At 45.3% G+C, this 18,974-nt stretch overlaps 1 protein-coding gene across 1 annotated transcript; it reads right to left on the reverse strand.

The window, feature by feature from the left end:
• Nucleotides 1-1,587: 1,587 nt before the first annotated feature.
• On the reverse strand, nucleotides 1,588-17,119 carry IRX6 (iroquois homeobox 6). The gene is made up of 7 exons (XM_083456556.1): nucleotides 17,032-17,119; nucleotides 14,963-15,220; nucleotides 13,242-13,357; nucleotides 9,903-10,210; nucleotides 8,058-8,684; nucleotides 3,383-3,500; nucleotides 1,588-2,320 (listed from the first exon to the last, which is right to left on the reverse strand). The coding sequence occupies exons 1-6, from the start codon at nucleotides 17,074-17,076 to the stop codon at nucleotides 3,388-3,390; spliced, it is 1,467 nt and encodes a 488-aa protein (XP_083312682.1). The 5' UTR covers nucleotides 17,077-17,119; the 3' UTR covers nucleotides 1,588-2,320; nucleotides 3,383-3,387.
• Nucleotides 17,120-18,974: the final 1,855 nt, after the last annotated feature.

Raw genomic sequence — 18,974 nt, forward strand, 5'->3', positions numbered from 1 at the left:
CTGGTAACCTTGTGTCTGGGTTACTGCAACACACTGTATGTGGGGTTACCCTTTGAGACAGTTTGGAAACTTCAGCTTGTGCAAACTGTAGATAGCAGGGTGCCTATGTTACAGCATCTGTGCAGGATCATGTCACACCTATTTTAAGTGGTCGGTGTTAGCCCCCAAGTTTGTTAGTGAAGAGAAACATTACTGGGCAAAAACTAAGGTATTCATGTTGACATACAAAACCCTTAACATCCTGGGACTCCAGCAGCTGTTGGGTCTCTTATACCAGGTAACCAGGGCCTTGAGGTTCTTACAATCATACCACCTTCCCCCCTAGGAGCTCAAGGAGTATATGGTGCCCCCTCTCCCCCTTTTATCTGCACAACAATCCAGCCCAAGACTGGCCCAAGGTCACCCAGCGAGCTTCATGACTGAATTAAGATTTCAACCCTTGTCTCCCAGCTCTTATTCCAACAGTCTATTTGACACACAACAGTGGCTCTTGTCCCATGGGCAGGGTTTGTTTGCTGTATGGCAACATGAAACAGAGCCTTTTCTAATGGCAGCCAGGCCACAGAATTGCCCACTCTACAACCCCAGAGTAGTCCGCAACTGGACTTAACGGTCAGGGGTCCCCTTTACCTAGAAGTGAACTTAGCTATTGCATCAATGGACTTCTGGTGCCAAGTAAGAGCACACTTCTTCATCCAGGCTTCTGGTGTTGCTGATTAGACTCTCCAAGATTTCAGAAACTGGGGTGTATTATGCAGGCTGTTGTGTTTCTACCCTGTTTCAATTGCTGATACATTATTATTATCATTATCATCACTGGTTTATCAATCATTTTGTAAACCTCTGCCTCAAAGTGATTTGCATACAAAATAATTAAAAGTGGTTAAAAACACAAAAACAACTAATACATCTAAAAGAAGACCAAAACCCTAACAAGCAGGCCCTTGTGGTAAACACCAATTTATCCATCTGGGAAAGCCTGTGGATACAAAAATGTCTTCAATTGTTTCCAGAAAGTGCAAATAGTGGATCCCTATTGTATCTCAACAGGAATGCTCTTCCACAGAACAGGGGCAGCCACACTAAAAACTGTAATCTGAGTTCCTGCAGAGCAGGTTTCTGGGGCCTTTGGAACTTGCAGGAGAAGCATACTATACATACTATACATACTATTGCATGTATAAAAGATGTATAAAAGATAAGGCAGTCTCTCAAGTAACATGCTCCTGAGCTATATAGGGATTTTTATGTTAGTACCAACACCAGCAGCAGATTGGTAACTGGTACAAATTTTGCTAGTTGGCTGCTTTATTCTGGTGGTAGTTTGCTGCCACAAACAACCTAGCTGCCACATTCTGCACCAGAATTGATAGTTTATATTTTTATCTGCATTTTATTGATCTGTTTGCAAATTGCCCTGGGCTTTATTTGGATGAAGGGTGGTTGAGAAGTGCAATAAATAAATAGATGAGAAATAAATAAAGTGCATGACAGCTTGGTATTTCTCTCTCACACACACGCACACGCACAGCCTTTTCAAGGTCACACTTCTGCTTTGACAACATTCATTTGTTTGGTTTTTAATTAGAGACTTTAAAAAATACTTTCCTGTGATATCTTTGTACAAGGACAGAAAATAACAGACTTGCATTTTGCACTACCAAAGTATCCCCTTCAGAGTACAAGACAACATGGCTGACAAATACCTCTTATTTAAAAAATAAAAAAGACAAAGGGGTTTTAAAAAGTGTCATTTTTGTTTGTTTTTGAAAGGATAGAGGAAGAAAGAAGAACCCCCATATCCCACATAGATTTTTGAGGAACAAAGGAAGATTGAGCGATCTCTCAGTAACCATGTTGACAGCTTGCCTCTCACAGAAGACAATGTAGGTCTATTACAGAAGCCAAAGCCTCCCCAAAAATCAGGATGCATTTTTGAAACCCTTTTTGAAACTTACTAGACATTACTAGTCCAATTATATATCTGGTGGCAAAATTCAGTGTGTGGGATGTGTTCATATAATGTAGCACAGACAAGACCCTACAGCTGCTTTCCTGGTTGGACTTCCTCTGGTGTCCCTTGAAAGTTGTGCATATATAATATCATCTCTTCTCTTCCATTGCCATGAGAAGCTGTAGCTGCAGTTCATGCTTTGGAGGGTGTGGAGAGAAAGAGAGAGAGAGAAGAAACACACATAAATACACACAGAGAGAAAGAGAGAAAGGGAATTTGCATTGGGAATGACGGGTGTTCCTTCTGAAAGCCTGCAAGTTCCAAATCTTCTTGAGATGTTTCACCAGCATGCTGGATTTCATGAGCCTGAGAAAGAGAAAGAAGATCAGCACATCACCTGGCATTGAGTGAAAAATATTTTTCATATTAATTAGATTTCTGAACTACCCAGGGCAGGTTACACCAACATAAAAGTACAAAATTAGAATCAGATAATAGAGTTTTCTATCCAAGAAATAGGTGGGTGGATAGATGACAGATAGATAGATAGATAGATGATAGATAGATAGATGGATGATAGAAAAATAGATGATAGATTATATAGATGATAGATAGATGATAGAAAGATGATAGATAAATAAATAGATAGATGATAGATAGATAGATGATAGAGAGATAGATAGATATAGATAGATGATAGATAGATAGATAGATGATAGATAGATGATAGATAGATATAGATAGATGATAGATAGATAGATAGATAGATAGATGATAGATAGATAGATGATAGATAGATAGATAGATAGATAGATAGATGATAGATAGATAGATGATAGATGATAGATGATAGATGATAGATGATAGATGATAGATGATAGATGATAGATGATAGATGATAGATGATAGATAGATATAGATAGATAGAAAAATAGATGATAGATGATAGATAGATAGATAGATAGATAGATAGATGATAGATAGATGATAGATATAGATGATAGATAGATAGATAGATAGATGATAGATAGATGATAGAGTATATCTTTGAACTGAAGTACTAGGCAGTTTCCTATATGCCTAACAGACTAGCTACAACTCTTCTGAGTCCATCTGGGTTTTTCATTCTTAGGGAAGAGTGGTCAAGCACCACATGAGTGAGTCAGACCACATGCAGAAGACCCTAGGTTCAATCCCCAGCATCTCCTGGTAGGGCTGAGAGAGACCCCTGTCTGAAACCCTTGAGAGCTGCAGGCAGTCAGTGTAGAACAATACTGAGCTATGTGGATCAGTGGTCTGACTCAGTATAAGGCAACTTTCTATGTTTCAATGAATTACGGATAAGGTGCCTTTGGGGAAGGTGGAAACCCTAAACTGAGGCATTTCTCGGCAATCACAGGTTACAGTACAAACTCTTCCGGCACTCACCTTTCTCACCTCTTCAGCACTGGCCTGAAAGCTGTTCTCAGTTTGTCTTTATGCTGACTGAGACAGACTTCGCTTAGGTCTAGGGAACCTTGAGTGCCTCTCATGTTTCTCCCAAACCCTGTTTTAACAAAAGAAAATGTTTGTTTGGGGTGTTGTTTTAAAAAAACCACCATACTTGATCAGAGTCAGTGGACAACTTTCCCCACTGGATCCAAATAGTCTAGTGGAGGCATTACTGCAAAAACAGGGAGCCTGGCATTTTTGGACTTCCACCATCTCTCACCATTTGCCACACTGACTGAGGCAAATGGGAGTTTGAGTCGAACAATATTTGGAGGGCAATTGGTACTCCATCCCTGTGCTAATGGACCACATGCTGCTCCAGTTGGTTCTCCCAGAGCAATTACAGTATGTTCTTGGTGGGCATGGGGAGCTGCAGTGAAGCTGGTGAAAACTGCCACCTCTGCCCCACCATCACCTTTCTTAAGCAGGTGTCAGAACTCCAGAACTGAGATATTTGAACGCAACTTATCCATTTCCCCCCTTGTCAGACCTTCGTTTCAGAACCTGTGGCATTCCAAATGTTTTGGGACTCCAACCCACATCAGTCCAAGCCACATGAAGGGTTATAATCCAGCAACATATGGCGGACCACAAGCTCCCCATCCCTGCCTTATTTCTTTCCATCCCCAAAATTAAAATCCCATTGCATTGCAAAAGAGAAACAAACTGAAATAAAGATTCCTGTGAGCCCATTCACAGAGGTTGCCCTCTGTGCCTCTGAATGAGTCCCTGTTCTGGCCTGGTTTTCTTCTCATTGGCCTCTATGTCAGGGGTGTGTGGCAGATTTTGCTGCATCTCTACACTGTATGAGATTGGATCATCCCAGCTCTGTCAACTCAGAGCTGCAGCCATCAGAGTTAATAAGATGATATTATCAGAGCTGCAATGGCAGAAGGAATGGTAAACTCACTTTCACGTGGAAGATAGAGCAAGCTTGTCTTCTGCTGCTCCAGAGGGTAGGACCCAAACCAATGGATTTGAATTACAAGAAAGGAAATTCTACGTAAACCGTAGGAAGAACTTTCTAATGGTAAGAGCTGTTCTACAGTGGAATGGATTACCACAGATGGTAGTGGACTCTCCATAAAGAGGTTTCAAAATAGAGGGTGGGTGGCCATCTCTCAGGGATTCTTTAGCTGCGATTCCTGCATTGCACAGGGTTTGGCTATATGGCCCTTGTAGGTCCCTTCCAATACTGCAATTCTCTAATTTGATATAACAATGACATGTCTCTCCAATATTTGCAAAGCACCTCATTCTGTTTCCAGCCATAACTTGATCCATCATCTAATACCGTAAAATGTCTCTGTAACAATTCAGGGCACACTGCAAGAAAAAAACCCACTCCTTGTTTGTCATTTCCATACGTGCAGTTCAAGATTTAAAGAAACTCTCTAATCTTCAGCATAACACTGTCCTTATAGGAATGTCCACGCTACAAATTTCAGAAGGGGAAAGGGATAATCACTACACTAATGAACAAGTGCTAAGTGCCGACTGAAATAATGCAAAAGTGAGGCAGGAGTGTCTGTGATCACCTATTTGGGGAAACCTGAAGGTTTTCAAAAGTACAAAAAAAAAAAAATATTAAAAGTTTTTTTTAAAAAAATGGACAAAAGCTCCATAATATAGCCTTACAAAGAATGAACATGCTTAGTACCTACAGAATGTAGAGCGTCAGTTGGAAAAGAAAACAAATTGCAGAAGAAAAGGTTCTTGCTTCAGCCCCTTTACAACTTATGGTATCTAGAGGAAGGGATGGCTGGCAGGAAACCTGAACAGAAGCTCTCCTGGTAAGAGCTCAGGATGCACTGCAAGATTTTATTGTAGGTTCTGTGTGCTTATTTATAAGTGTGTTCCTGAAGCTTGCTTTGCTTTGCTAACACCTCTTATTTGTCTGTCAGAAGAATCCATTTGCACAGAGTGAGGGCTGTGGCTCAGTGGTAGAGCAACCAAAAGGTCCCAGGTTCAATCCTTGACATTTCCAAGCAGGGCTGGGAGAGACCCCGATCTGAAACCCTGGAAAACTACATCTAGTCAGTGTAGAGAATAGTGAGCTAGATGGACAAATGGTCTGACTCAGTACAAGGTCACTCTCAATATCTCTCTCTACTATTTTGCATCCTGGCATTTGACCCTTCACCCTTTTGTGAGTGTGCTTGCTCCTACATATACATGAACACAAGAAGATGCCTTATACCAAGATATAAAGGATCTTCACTGGCTCCCAGTACATTTCCAAGTACAATTCAAAGTGTTGGTGCTAACCCTCAAAGCCCTAAATGGCCTTGGCCCAGTATACCTGAAGCAGCAACTCCACCTGTATCATTCTGTCCCGACACTGAGGTCCTCCTCTGAGGGTCTTCTGGCGGTTCCCTCACTATGAGAAGCAAAGTTACAGGGAACCAGAAGGCCCTGCTTGTCAGTGGCACCCTTCCTGTGGAATGCTCTCCCTTCAGATGTCAAGGAGATAAAGGAGGACACAATTTTTAGAAGACATCTGAAGGCAGCCTTGTATTGGGAGGATTTTAATGTTTGATGTTTTATTATGTTTTTATATATGCTGTAAGCCACTCAGAGTGGCTGGGGAAACCCAGCCAGATGGGTGGAGTATTATTATTATTACTATTATTATTATTATGCTGCATTCCTGTATGCACTTATGACGGCGAAGGTCTCCATGAAGTCAAATGGTGCACTTCAGCAACACCACAGCAATATATAGCACAGAAGAAACACACAACAACCTCTAAAAAAATATTAAAAGGAGGGACAGTTTTCTGACAGCTTATTTTGACCCTAGGTGGCGCTTAATTCAACCTGAGATCCTCACTTGTTCTAGCTTCAGAAGTTGACTCAGAAATAAGTTCCAGGGTCTTCAGTAAGCCATACTCCCAGGGAAGCAAACATAGGGTGGGAGTGAGGGATGGGGAGTAACATTCAAAATGTGGTTGCATTAATGCATCTTTAGTCTTTAGGGCACAAGCATCCAATGTTTTGCTCTCCATATGTTGTTGGACTACAGCTCCCATCTTCAAGTACCACTGGACACATTGGCTGGGGCTGAAAGAAATTGGAATTCATCTGAAGGGTTGAGCCTTGGTTACCACACAACAGTGGGTGGCACAATGGGCCCAGCTATTAACCAGAAAGTTAGTGGTTCAAGGCCACCCAGGGACAGCTGTGGGCAGAGGGTTGGACTAGATGACCCTCAGGGTTCCTTCCAACTCTACAATTCTATTATGATTTATTGAATGCACTAATCAAATGCTGAACCTTGCTGTGCTAACTTTAATCAGCAAGACATACAAAGAATCCTTCAGGTTTTATAGCTTGTGCTGAACATTCCAGATTGAAATTTCTATTCCCCACCCCCACCCCACCCCCAAAATCATTTCAAATCAAATCTGAATCTTTTCAAGGAAAAGAGCTATTTCTCCCTGTACCTGTAGGTTGGATCAGCAGGGAGAACATGGCTCTGAGCATGTACAGAGGTCCATTTTCACCATTCAGTCAAAACCTAACTATATGATACTTAGCAGCTTCACCATATTGTTCTCTTGATGGACTTTGATTTGATTTTTGCCACTAACGTATTTTAAATTAAGTGGTGAACTTATTGCACATTGACTTTTCCTTGTCATGTTGTGACACTCTACTACACTCTACTACATGGCCAAATCATTACTTCCCAGAAGTTCTTTGAGAAACAGATGGATTCACAAGACCATTTTGAACTGGCCAAGGCTCCTGAATTTAATTCTGAATTTCTCTTTCTACTTTTGTCACATTGACTTAGCTGCCTAAACAACCAGACATTGACACATCCAGACACATTTTGATGGTATCCTGGTTTCCACCATCACATGGATCAACCCACACCTCAAACATTTTCAGAAGGATAACCAGTCACTGTTTCACCACAAAGACAAGGAAGGTTCTGAATAACTTTGCCAACTCAAAATGGTTGTGTGAATCCACTGACTTCTCAAAGAATTATCAGACTCCGAGTTAAGCTCACTCGTCTTTTGGATGATGCAGAAGAGGACAGCGGTGCTCCTTCCCCAAAATGAGGGGAGAAATTTAGCATCCAGTAACTACGTGAAAATGGGGACGTGATATGGGGACGCTGGTGGCGCTGTGGCTAGGACTTGCCGATCGCATGGTCAGCGGTTCGAATCCCTGCGGCGAGGTGAGCTCCCATCTTTCGGTCCCAGCTCCTGCCCACCTAGCAGCTCGAAAGCACCTCTAAGTGCAAGTAGATAAATAGGTACCGCTTTATAGCGGGAAGGTAAATGGCATTTCCGTGTGCTGCGCTGGTGCTGGCTCACCAGAGCAGCTTCGTCAAGCTGGCCACGTGACCCGGAAGTGTCTCCGGACACCGCTGGCCCCCGGCCTCTTAAGTGAGATGGGCGCACAACCCTAGAGTCGGACACGACTGGCCCATACGGGCAGGGGTACCTTAACTACGTGAAAAATGGCTGTGAATTATGTGGTCCTGGACCTAGAAAACCATGGCAGAGCTTTTGACACCACATAAATTCCAATCGCTAAAATCAAGCAGTGCTTCTGGATATGGAAAGAAAGGGGGGAATCTCAAGAAGCTGGCTACCTTCAGTTCCTGCTGAATACTGACAGGTCTCGCCCAGCATGGGATAGGAAGCATAGTTTAAAGAGATGGACTGCAAGTTGAAGGTCGAATTCTTAAAGATCTTGGTCGGTTGAGCCAGCTCCTCCAAGGCCTTGTCATGAATGGACTGTGTTCTCACAAGGCTGCCCAGGGGCCTCTCCTCACCGCATTGTCCCACAGCCCCAGGGGGCCTTCCCCTGAGCACCAAACAGTCAGGGCTCTCTGTCCTTTGAGCAGGATGGCTCATGGGTCCCACAATCACATTGGCCCCTGCTGTGTGAGCTAAAGACCAGATCCTGGGCTTCTCAGGGGCTTCGTAGGGTTGGCCATGATTTCCAAGGCCACCCACCAAGGTGGCTCCTCCCTTGTGGCCAAGGAAGTCCCCCGTAAGTGCCGAGTCAGCTTTGGCACAGGGGAAGGCCTGAAAGTGGCTGGGCAGGCTAAGGTTGCAGTTGTTTTTTTCTGCCTCAGCCAAGGTGCTGCCCACGCCAGGGCCTTCTTGGTGTGGATGCTTCGGCTCAGCCTCCAGCTTGATTTCAGCCTCTTCCTCGTCCAAGTCCTCCAGATCGCTCAGCTGCAATTCCTTTTCTTCTTTGCATCTTTTGGGATCTGTATTTTGGAATGAAAAACAGGGGCAGAAAGGATATGTGTAAACAACAACAACCACCCACAAGAAGGTTGAGCAACTGCAAGGCCAGGCCACACACTAGCCTCAATGAGGTAGTTACCTCAGGTGGCCGGCTGGGGACAACTGGTAGGGGTGGTGGATCCAGGACCCCAAGGAGAAGACCACTGCCTCTTGAGTTTTTCACCCATAGCTGCCACTTGAGAAGAATGGGGCCACCACTAGCACTGCCTTCTCCTCGCTGGCCTTTTTTCTCCACCACCAGCTTCAGCATGCCAGGGCTTCTCTATGCCACCTCCAGTCACCACAGGTGGAAAAGGAGGAGGGGGTAGCAATGTGGGAAGGGAAGAGGAGGAGAAGTAGCAGGGGGGCACAATTGACTTGTTTTGCCTCAAGAGGCAAAATGTATTGGGCCGGCACGCCCTGAACTACCATGCCAAAATGCAAGGAGATCAGAACTTTGCACTTCTCATTTACAGACAGTGATAGTTTAGTACTTTCACATTCAGACAACCTCTAGCTAAATACCAAGGACAAGAAGAAAATAAGGCATTCCCTGATATTTTATGGACAAAATTGTGGGTGGGTGGGTGGGTATTTAGTCACACTACATGTAATCAAATTTATGGCACTCACTGCTACAGAGAAGTGGTGTTGGCCATAACCTTAAATGGCTTTTAAGATGGTTTATGAAAAATAATAATACAATTCTACCAATGGCCATTCATTGTGATGGCTGGATTCTGTATTCAAAGCAGAGACAGTATACCACTGAGTAGAGGTGGGGCACTGTGGGCTTACTGGGGGCATCTGGTAGACCACTTTTGATAGACATTTGGTGTGATCCAGCAGGGCATCAAAAACTGAACATAAGAGATCAGATCAAAGACCTACAGTATCTCAGAGTTGGAGAATATCTGTGTCCCTCAAGATGTTGCTGACTCCAAGCAGTCTTAATCCTGCCATCTGGGGTTGATGGATTCTGAATTCCAGCAACATCTGGAGGCCCAAAAGTTCTCCACCTCGGTCTATCAAGACCAGCACCCTGCACTCCACAGTGGTCAACCAGATGGCTCCAGGAAATACAATATAATAATTACTTAATTTTATGTTTTCTTCCAAGGAACCCATTATATCTTCACAATCACTCTGTAAAGTAGATTAGATCAAGAGGCATCCAGCAAGTCCATTTCCAAGCCTACCTTTGCTTTCATTTTCACTGCCACAGTCTTCACCATTCCTTCTCCCATCCTCTCGCCTCTCTTCTCCTGCTTTGTTTTTGGGAGACCAGGTCATCTTATTCTCTTTCTTGAGCCTTCTCCGAGCATTGGCGAACCAGGTAGAGACCTGAGTGAGGGTCATCTTGGTGATGATGGCCAGCATGATTTTCTCTCCTTTGGTAGGGTAGGGATTTTTCCGGTGCTCATACAGCCACGTCTTCAAAGTGCTAGTGGTCTCTCGGGTGGCATTCTTGCGTCTGGCTGAGCTGCTAAAATCCACTGTTCCATATCTGGCAGGGAGATAGAGATGCTGAGCATGATTTTCTGAGCCAGTATGGAGGTGCATATGCTATTTTTCAGGCAGAATGGAACCACAAATCGGAACAGTGTCAAAATGAACACAACTTCTGTGTAACTGGGAAATAATTTCCATATCAATAGAGGCATTGGCCAATGAGAAGATAACTACAGCCCATTCATAGGCTTAAGAACATAAGACACACCTGCTGGATGAGACCAGTGGCCCATCTAGTCCAGCATCCTGCTCTAACAATGCCAACCAGATTCCTACAGGATACCCACAAATAAGACCTGAGCACAAGAGCATCTTTCCCCCTGCAGTTTCCAGGAACTAACAGCATAATGTCTCCAATTGTGGAGGTCATTTGTTGGTGATCCTAGGCAAATTTCCTCACAAGTTTGATCCACTGAATACAATGGAGCTTACTCCCCAATAAGAGTGTTTAGATAGAATTCTGTACACACTTACAGGGGAGCATGTTCTATTAAACTCAATAGGACTTCTGAGCATACGTGCAAAGGATTGCATTTCTACACCTTTTACTATTATCAGGTCTAAAAGATGGTGAGAATGAGAAATGTTACTCAAATATATTTTAGTTGAATATTCTAGTCATTTGCATCTTGCAGGTGGTGAGTTATTTCTTCTACTTATTTAAAAAAAGAAAAGCACAGGATAGCGTGAGATAGAAACTCCTTCCTCTTCAGATTCCTATTGGCAATGTCATCTTATGCAAGTTTAAAGGTAAAGGGACCCCTGGCCATTAGGTTCAGTCATGACCGACTCTGGGGTTGCGGCACTCATCTCACTTTATTGGCCGAGGGAGCCAGCGTACAGCTTCCAGGTCATGTGGTCAGCATGACTAAGCCACTTCTGGCGAACCAGAGCAGCGCATGGAAATGTCGTTTACCTTCCCGCCAGAGCAGTACCTATTTATCTACTTGCACTTTGATGTGCTTTCGAACTCCTAGGTTGACAGGAGCAGGGACCGAGCAACGGGATCCGAACCGCCGACCTTCTCATCGGCAAGTCCTAGGCTCTGTGGTTTAACCCACAGCGCCACCCACGTTTTGCATCCTTATTCAAAGGTAAATCCCTCTAAGTTCAATGGAGCTTACTCTCTTGTAAGTGAATATAGGACTTCAACCTAACAACACTCACACGCATCACCCAACAGCTATACAACAAACAGAAAAGCAGCAGGTCATACTTTTCCTCTTTGTGGCTTCTCAGTGCTGTGGCAAGTTTAAGAAAGAAGAGGTCTACCAGCAGAAAGTGGGGAAAGAAAGAGTTATGGGGAATTGTGCATCCCCCATATGTTGTTGGACTCCAGCTCCCATCGTTAAAAGACAACTGAAGGCGGCCCTGTTTAGGGAAGTTTTTAATGTTTGATGCTGTGTTGTTTTTAATATTAGGTTGGAAGCCGCCCAGAGTGGCTGGGGAAACTGAGCCAGATGAGTGGGGTATAAATAATATATTTATTATCATCATCATCCCTAATCACTGGCCACACTGGCTGATGGAAGTTGGGATCCAACAACATCTGGAGGATTGCAGGATCCTCATCTGGGTTGCAGTTTTGTAAAATTATGCATGACATGGAGAAAGTGAGTAGAGAAAAGTTTTCCTCCCTTTCTCATAACACTAGAACAATACTGGAAGATTAATCACAAATTAAAAAAATTACTTCGCATAGTGAATAAATTCTTCACATAGCACCTAGTTAAACTATGGAATCCCCACAGGAGGCAGTGATGGGCACCAACTTGGATGGATATGAAAGAGAATTTTTGATGGCTATGAAAGATGAATTTTTGGAGGATACCAATGGCTACAAGCCAGAATGGCTGTGTTTTGCCTCCACAGTCAGAGGCAGTAATGCTTCTGAATACCCACTGCTGGAAACCACAGGAGGGAGAGTGGTCTCCTGCTTGGATCCTGTTTGACTGTTTCCCACAGGCATCTGGTTGGCCACTGTGAGAACAGGATGCAAGACTAGATGGGCCATTGGCCTGAACCAAATACAAAGAGTTAGACAAACCCCAATGCTATATTGCTTAATAATTATAATAGTGATTATTATGAAAAAGTACAGCTCTTGGTGCTGGCCTGCCCTCTTTTGCATGTATATATTGCTAGGCCAGATGAAAGGTTGTACTGATAGCAGAGCAACTAGCTTACAAAGGTCAGTGACAAAAGAAGGACAAGCTTTGCATGAAGACAGTCCAGAATAGTCTCAGGCATCTTCAAGAAGGGCGTCTATCTCCTGCAGAGCTGTTGCCTTTCATTGTAGACAGGTCACATTCACACGCACATTTAAAGTATTAGGATGCCACTTCGAAAAGTCATGGCTTCCCCCAAAGAATTCTGGGAACCGAAGTTGTGCTGAGGGTTGTTAGGAGGAGACCTCTATTCCCCTCACAGAGCTATGATTCCCAGAGTTTCTCCCTCAGTTGATTTGCTCTAGTTTTTATTGCTTTATACTGTATGTTAATGTTAGCCTTTTATTTTATTGCTGTGGGAGCCCCTCACAAAAGTTCTGTTATGGGAAGCTATGCAATCCCCGCATGCAGAGAGTAAATAAATATCCATAGGATCACCACCATCTGCAATGTATGCAGAAGGCCCCAGAGTCAACCCTGGCCGTGTGAGAAGGTTCCTTGTTTGAAATCCTGGAGAGCTGCTTTGTGTCATTGTGAGGAACACTGAGCTAGATGGGCCAATTGATCCCACTCAGTATCAGGTACTGAGGAGTCGCTTGAAAAGCATTGGAGGGGGCTCCTTTGCCCTTTGCAAAGCACGCCTAGCATTCCAGGCGCCACTGCAAAAGCAAACCTTCGAATGGAGTCGTGCTATTCCTGATGGCTGCTCCCCAGATCGCCCGGGATTAGCACAGAGAGAGACGAGTCAATTGGTAGGGCGGGGGAGGGAGAATGTCGGAGGTTTGCCGCTGCTGTAGCTCCCAACAGTCGCGGGCAGATCTAAAGAGCTCCCGCTCGGCTGATCAAAGCGCTTGTTACCTGTCGTATTGGTACTGCCCAAAGGAATGCTCGTAGGTGTAGTAGGCGGCGGCCGTGGGCTGTGCAATCCCCGCGTGCAAAGCGGAGGAGCCGTCCTTGATGTCGTACTGGGAGTTCTAGAAAACGCATTAAAAGTGTTTTAAGGCTGGAGATCCCGCATGCTTTTTCCTTCCTTTCCAGCCCACCCTGCTCCGGGCCGAGATGCCCCAACTAACCAATAGCAATGACTGTGGGAAATCGCACCCGCTACTCTGGATTCCTTAATCCGGATTAAGTACCTTTTGGACTAATGAGAGCGTTTAGGCTGTTTAGGCTTTCATGGGAGTAAGCCCCAACAGAGTACAGGACTACTTGGGGACGATTCCCGAAGTTGCTATTTCTTCCCGTTTGCGTTGAGGCCAGGGTTGACTATACGCATACACAATTCCCATGTTGGGTTTTCACCTCTATGGTACGATCCTGAAACTGCAGTCCTAAAATTTACTGAGCAGCAATTGCCGTTGAACAAATGGGACCTGTTTGCAAATAAACAGGTAGGGAGCTGCATTGTTAAAATCCTACCAACTTGAACGCAGAGCTCGTCCCACTTTGCTGCTTTTTAACTAAAAATTCCTAAATTTTGTTTCGCTTGGAAGTCAAGAATGGGTGCATCGGCTAGAAAAGGGGGATAGGTTTTTTTAATGAACTTATCATAAATATTAAGTTTCTGAAGCATGCTAGTTTTAGAAAACGACCTTAGGGTGTAATTATAATGACATTTGCCAATGTGTACGCTCCATTGGACTCACAAGGAATTACTTCTGAGGTGACAATAGAATTGTCTCCCTCTTTTATAGTCTCCCTCTTTTTGGTCTCCTCTCCGGATCAGTGTAATAACTGCGAGCTACCTCGGGGCAGAGACCCTTTTGTTTATGATGAGCAAGGTACAGCTCTTTATTTTGTTTTATTTTTACATTATCTTGACATCGTTTTGGGAGCAACGCATGACAATTAAGAAACAAGACAAAACAATAGGTCCCGGCCTTCAATGAGCTTACAGTCGCAAATCATCTGGAAAGTGGAGGAGAGGTTTCTGCTTCGAGTATAAGAATTGCTCTTGTGGAATTTGGGGACCCGAATCTGTGCACAACCGCAAGTCATCCTTTCCACGCCGCTTTGGTTTTGTGCAGATCCCAGTTAAATTCCCCGCGCGCTCTTCCAGGTGTGTGTGGACAGGGATCGCTGTCCGGCGGCTCAAGTCTATGCATGTTTGCTCAGAATAAAATTATGCATATCCCCGAGCCCTGCGGAAAGGATCCCAAACCTATGACCCAGTTGTGTTCAGTGGGGCGGGCCTACTCCTACCTTGGAGTGCCTAAGGTTACTCTCAATACCCAACAGGTCCACACGGACCTCCCCAAATCCCAATATGTCTACTCGGAAGTAAGTAGCACGGATCTTAGTGGGGCTTTATAATTTCCTAGTAAGAATTGTACGCTAGGAAAGACACTCAGAAGGGAACCAAACATCAAGAAACAGCGCGGGATTTTACTTCTGAGTAAACATCATCGCCTTGTAATGTAAATGCATTCTGTTTCCCCTCCCCCCAGCTGCAAAATTGCTAATACGATTAGGTGCATTACCAGGTCAACAGGGACTAGCGCCCCCTTTTCCTCTTAGTAACCAAATTGTAACGCGAAAGTCATAGGGGAGCGAAAGGCCTGTGTCTTCGCTTCACTCACCAGCGTGGTGTACAGTGTGGACGGATCCGCTCCGTACGGGAGGTAATTGGCGTAACTTTGGCCGGCCGCAGCTGCGTAGGGCGAGCCGTACATCCCCAGCGCCGCATTGAGGTCCGTCCTGGAGCCGGCCAACAGCCTGTTCTCGTAAGAGGGGCAGCAGAGGGTGGCCGTTTGGGAAGAAGATCCCGAGGACACATCGGAGACGGATCGGGTCCCTGAGTCACAGCAAGTGGTGCTAGAGGTGGCTGAGACGAAAAACTGGAGTTCAGAGAGAGAGGGAGGGAGAGAGAAATAATTAGAAAAACGCAAGAAAGAAAGTCGAGAAACAATTTCACGTTAATTGCAAAGCACATTTGGAGTGGGTGGTTGGGTGCTGGGGGAGAAGCCCTTGTTAGCCCTGAAGAAACGGACGGTGCTTCCTTCCGAGTAGGATCCAGCCGGTCAATGGGGCTGTGGAGATCCAGGGGTCCGGAGGAGGCTGTCCAAAGCGGGACGCCAGAAGTGCGGAGTCTCCTAAGCCAACCCCAATTTACAGCAAAGGAAGCCCCCAAAGCGAATGTAACGTTTTGCTTAGAATTCCTGATCCACCGAGTGGCTTGAAAATCTTAATGGAAAGGGAGAGAGAGGAAAGGTACCATCGTGGCAAGCCGGATGAGACTCTTAAAAGATACCACCTTCCCTTAAATTATATGGGGGAAAATGCAGGTAGCGGGGAGGGGAGGCTGTGCAGGTGTAATACTGTGGGAGGCTTCCAGCTTCATCCGCAGAGGCACGAAGTCGGCGGGGATGAGGCACCTGGGACCGAAGTCAGGCAGGAAGGCTTGGAAAGCAAGGGGAAGCAGAGAGGTTGCTCCCATGAGAGAGCAGCGGATACCAGTCAATTAAAAGACCGATTTTTTCTCTCTTTAAAGTATATATAAGATAAACCTGGGAGATACACCCCCACCTGAAAGCTTGGAGAACGGCTGCCAGTCAGTGTAGACAATACTGAACTTGATGGACCGCTGTAAGGTAGGTTCCTGAATTCTAGATCAAGTCATAGTATACTTTTGCAATTTGCATTACACCGTATGACACAACAGAGTAAATGACACTGAATTAATTGGCTGCATACGGTGTTATTCTTTCTCTCACATACACACCTCGCCCTCCCAGGTCTCTACCCCCGCCTATCCCTCAGGTATAAAGAAAACAAATAATTGGGGGGGGGATTGACTCTCGTGGATTACACCGGAATAAGCAGAATCCGAAATCCAAATCTAAATTGGACTACGAAAGCGTGTGGGCTCAGTAGCAATCGCCCCCTTCCAAAACGGGACTGACTTCTCAACCAGGTATGCTAGGAATGTCTCTTCGCGTGAGAAAACTGCGACGAGTCAATAAGTTCCATTGGAATCGATAGGACTTTCCTTCCAAGTCAGTATCTTCCAAGTCAGTATCTTAGAACAGCTTTGGTCGCCTTGGCAAAACTTTATTTCCAAGTTATTTTCTCACTCAAAGAACCGTATGTCAATATTTATTGGAACTGAGAGGAGGGGGAGCACACCCAAACTGTGCCAGTCCTATAAATACCTGTACCCAAACAACACATACACGGATCGCCTTCAGTGGAAAATCAATAAGAGATTTGCAGATCAACTGAACTTCAGGAACACCCGCCCCCCTTCCGCCTAAACTTGCCACCACTTAAAACTGAACAGGTAGTCATGAGGAAACAAATTCTTGCTGCGATCCTCTGGATCTTTCATTGGGATTGAGTCCCATTGCAAACAGCCTGTCTTACTCCTGAGTAAACTTGGGTAGGAGCAGTCTGCCGGTTCACCATATCTCCCATTCATTCAAACACGCGCACGCAGACACCCATCACACAGATCAAAGGAAGGTGGGAGGGGGCGACGCAGCATCTCCTCCAGATATTCATTTGAAACAAACAAACAAACAAAAATGATTAAAACTAGATAAATGCAAAGGAGGCTTTGAAAAGATACCTGACATTGCACGCCACGCCACAGACCCGGTTCTCCCCCCACACTAAAAAAAAAAAAGTGGTGGTGGGTGTTTGGACTTACCTGAGAAGATGTGTTGTAAGGATATCCAAGCTGTGAAAAAGACATCGTTGCTTTCCAGTTTTGTTTGGGGTGGGTTTTCTTTTTTTGAACGGAGGTTTGGGTGACCCCCCCTTTCTTCCCCCCTCCCCAAATCCTTCGCCACTGAGTCCTCCCCCTCCTTCCCTCCCGACCCACCTTTTCACACCCCCATCCCCACGCTGCCTCTTGATGACGATCAATTACGAGCAGGATTGCGATGGATTATTTTTTATTTCTTCTCTTCGCAACACCCCCCCCCGCCCCGCCCTCCCTCTCTACACACGTGAATTATAAATGATTGCAAGCGGGCATCTGCGGAAAAGAGGCTCGCAGCCTCCGCCGGAGCTCCCCCCCCGCCCCCTCCTCATCCTGATGCTTCTTGGAAAGAGAGGGGGGGCTATAAATATAGATATAGATCATTTATAGATGGATAGATAGATAGAATCTATGGAGGGGGAGAACAGCTCAACAGAGGACGAGTTTCGTTGGAGAGGCGGGGGGGGAGGGGAGAGGAGGATGTTGGAAAGAAATTGGTGATGATGGTGGTGGAGGGGTGCCCGGAGTGGGTGGGTGGGGAGGAAACGTCAAAGCTGGCAAGCCGTGGAAGAGTTCGCTTGTGCATTGTTTTTCTGTTCCCGTTCGAGTCCTTTCGCGCGCCGCTCCCCAGCCAGCGGAGCCGAGTGACGTCATAAGTAATCCTGAGTTCTTCGTGCCAATCCTGAGCCTCGCGCTGAGCATCTTAAAAGGCGCCCTTGCTTGTATCTGACATTATTGTTGTTATTGTTGTTGTTATTTATTCCGTGAACGGGGCCTCTGTGCACGTCAAATTTAAAGGCAGAGCCCTAACCTTGCCTCTTTTTTCTTTTCTTTTTTTGCAGAAGGTAATGACAAGCAGTCTGTGGTCAATTCGAAAGTGCAGGCGCCCTTCAGGCCCGCCCCTAACCACGCCCCTTTCTGCCTATACAACAAAAGTGCATTGTTGTCGACCAAGGCAGAAGCGATGACTTCCATGACAAACCAGCTTCCCCGCGGTTTCCTTTACTCCCAGTTCCCGCTTGCACCACCCAGCCCAAGGAAGAGTTCTGGTGCATTCTTAAACTTACTCGCTCTTTTGCTACCCGTTTGTGTTGGAAACGGATTCATGGGATGCCCCCGCAAAAAACAAAAACAACAACAACAACAATATTAGACATGCATGCTCACACAACCTTTCTCTCCCACAGCTTAGTTTATTTGCTTGGTTTCTTTTGGAATATATTATTATTATTATTATTAACTATTACTACTATTACAATTGCTATGTATCACCGCAGGAAAGGACTTCATCATGCCTCTGCTGTGAAACAAACGGGCAGCTTCATTCTTGTCCGTCCCTGCTGGGAAAGGGTTAAATATCTCCCTCTATAAATCTCTAGTTCTTGTTGTTGCTGTTCATTTATTTGCTTTCCCATACCTCTCCCCTCCCCTCTCTCTTTTCACACAACCCAAACCCAGATTTGAGAACACAAAAGGACAGAATTCACCTTTACGTTCCTCCACTGCAGCGCCATCGCCACCAGCGGGAAGAAACACCACGTTTCCTTCACCACCACCTAGGGAAACACACTTGCTTCCCCTAGGGGGCTCCCCCACTCACCCCACAGGAACAAATGAAATCTCGGGAGCTGCTGTTTACCACTCTATACCCGTCCTATGAGGTCCAATCCTATTCTCAGTCCTAGGCATGTTCAACTCAGTTGAGTTAAATGGGCTTTAGCGCCAGCTAAAATGCCTACAGGATCGCGACCTGATTTTCTTTCCTCCTTTCCACTCCTCACATCAGCATGGGATGCGCTCATTGGTCCAATGACAGATCAGGAAGACCATTTCCCCAATCAGTATAACTCCCTTACCTGTCCCCAACCCCATGGCCACCCCATAGGCAC

This window comes from Podarcis tiliguerta (genome assembly GCF_965153285.1).
Source record: "Podarcis tiliguerta genome assembly, chromosome: 8".
NCBI classification, from domain to species: domain Eukaryota; kingdom Metazoa; phylum Chordata; class Lepidosauria; order Squamata; family Lacertidae; genus Podarcis; species Podarcis tiliguerta.

Excerpts from the sequence above, each read along its gene's own strand:
- IRX6 (XM_083456556.1), bottom strand. The coding sequence starts at position 17,076 with ATGTCTTTTTCACAGCTTGGATATCCTTACAACACATCTTCTCAG. Across the intron at positions 13,358-14,962 it reads CCACACTGTACACCACGCTG|AACTCCCAGTACGACATCAA; the intron begins GTGAGTGAAGCG and ends TGCGTTTTCTAG. Across the intron at positions 8,685-9,902 it reads CAGTGAAAATGAAAGCAAAG|ATCCCAAAAGATGCAAAGAA; the intron begins GTAGGCTTGGAA and ends TCCAAAATACAG.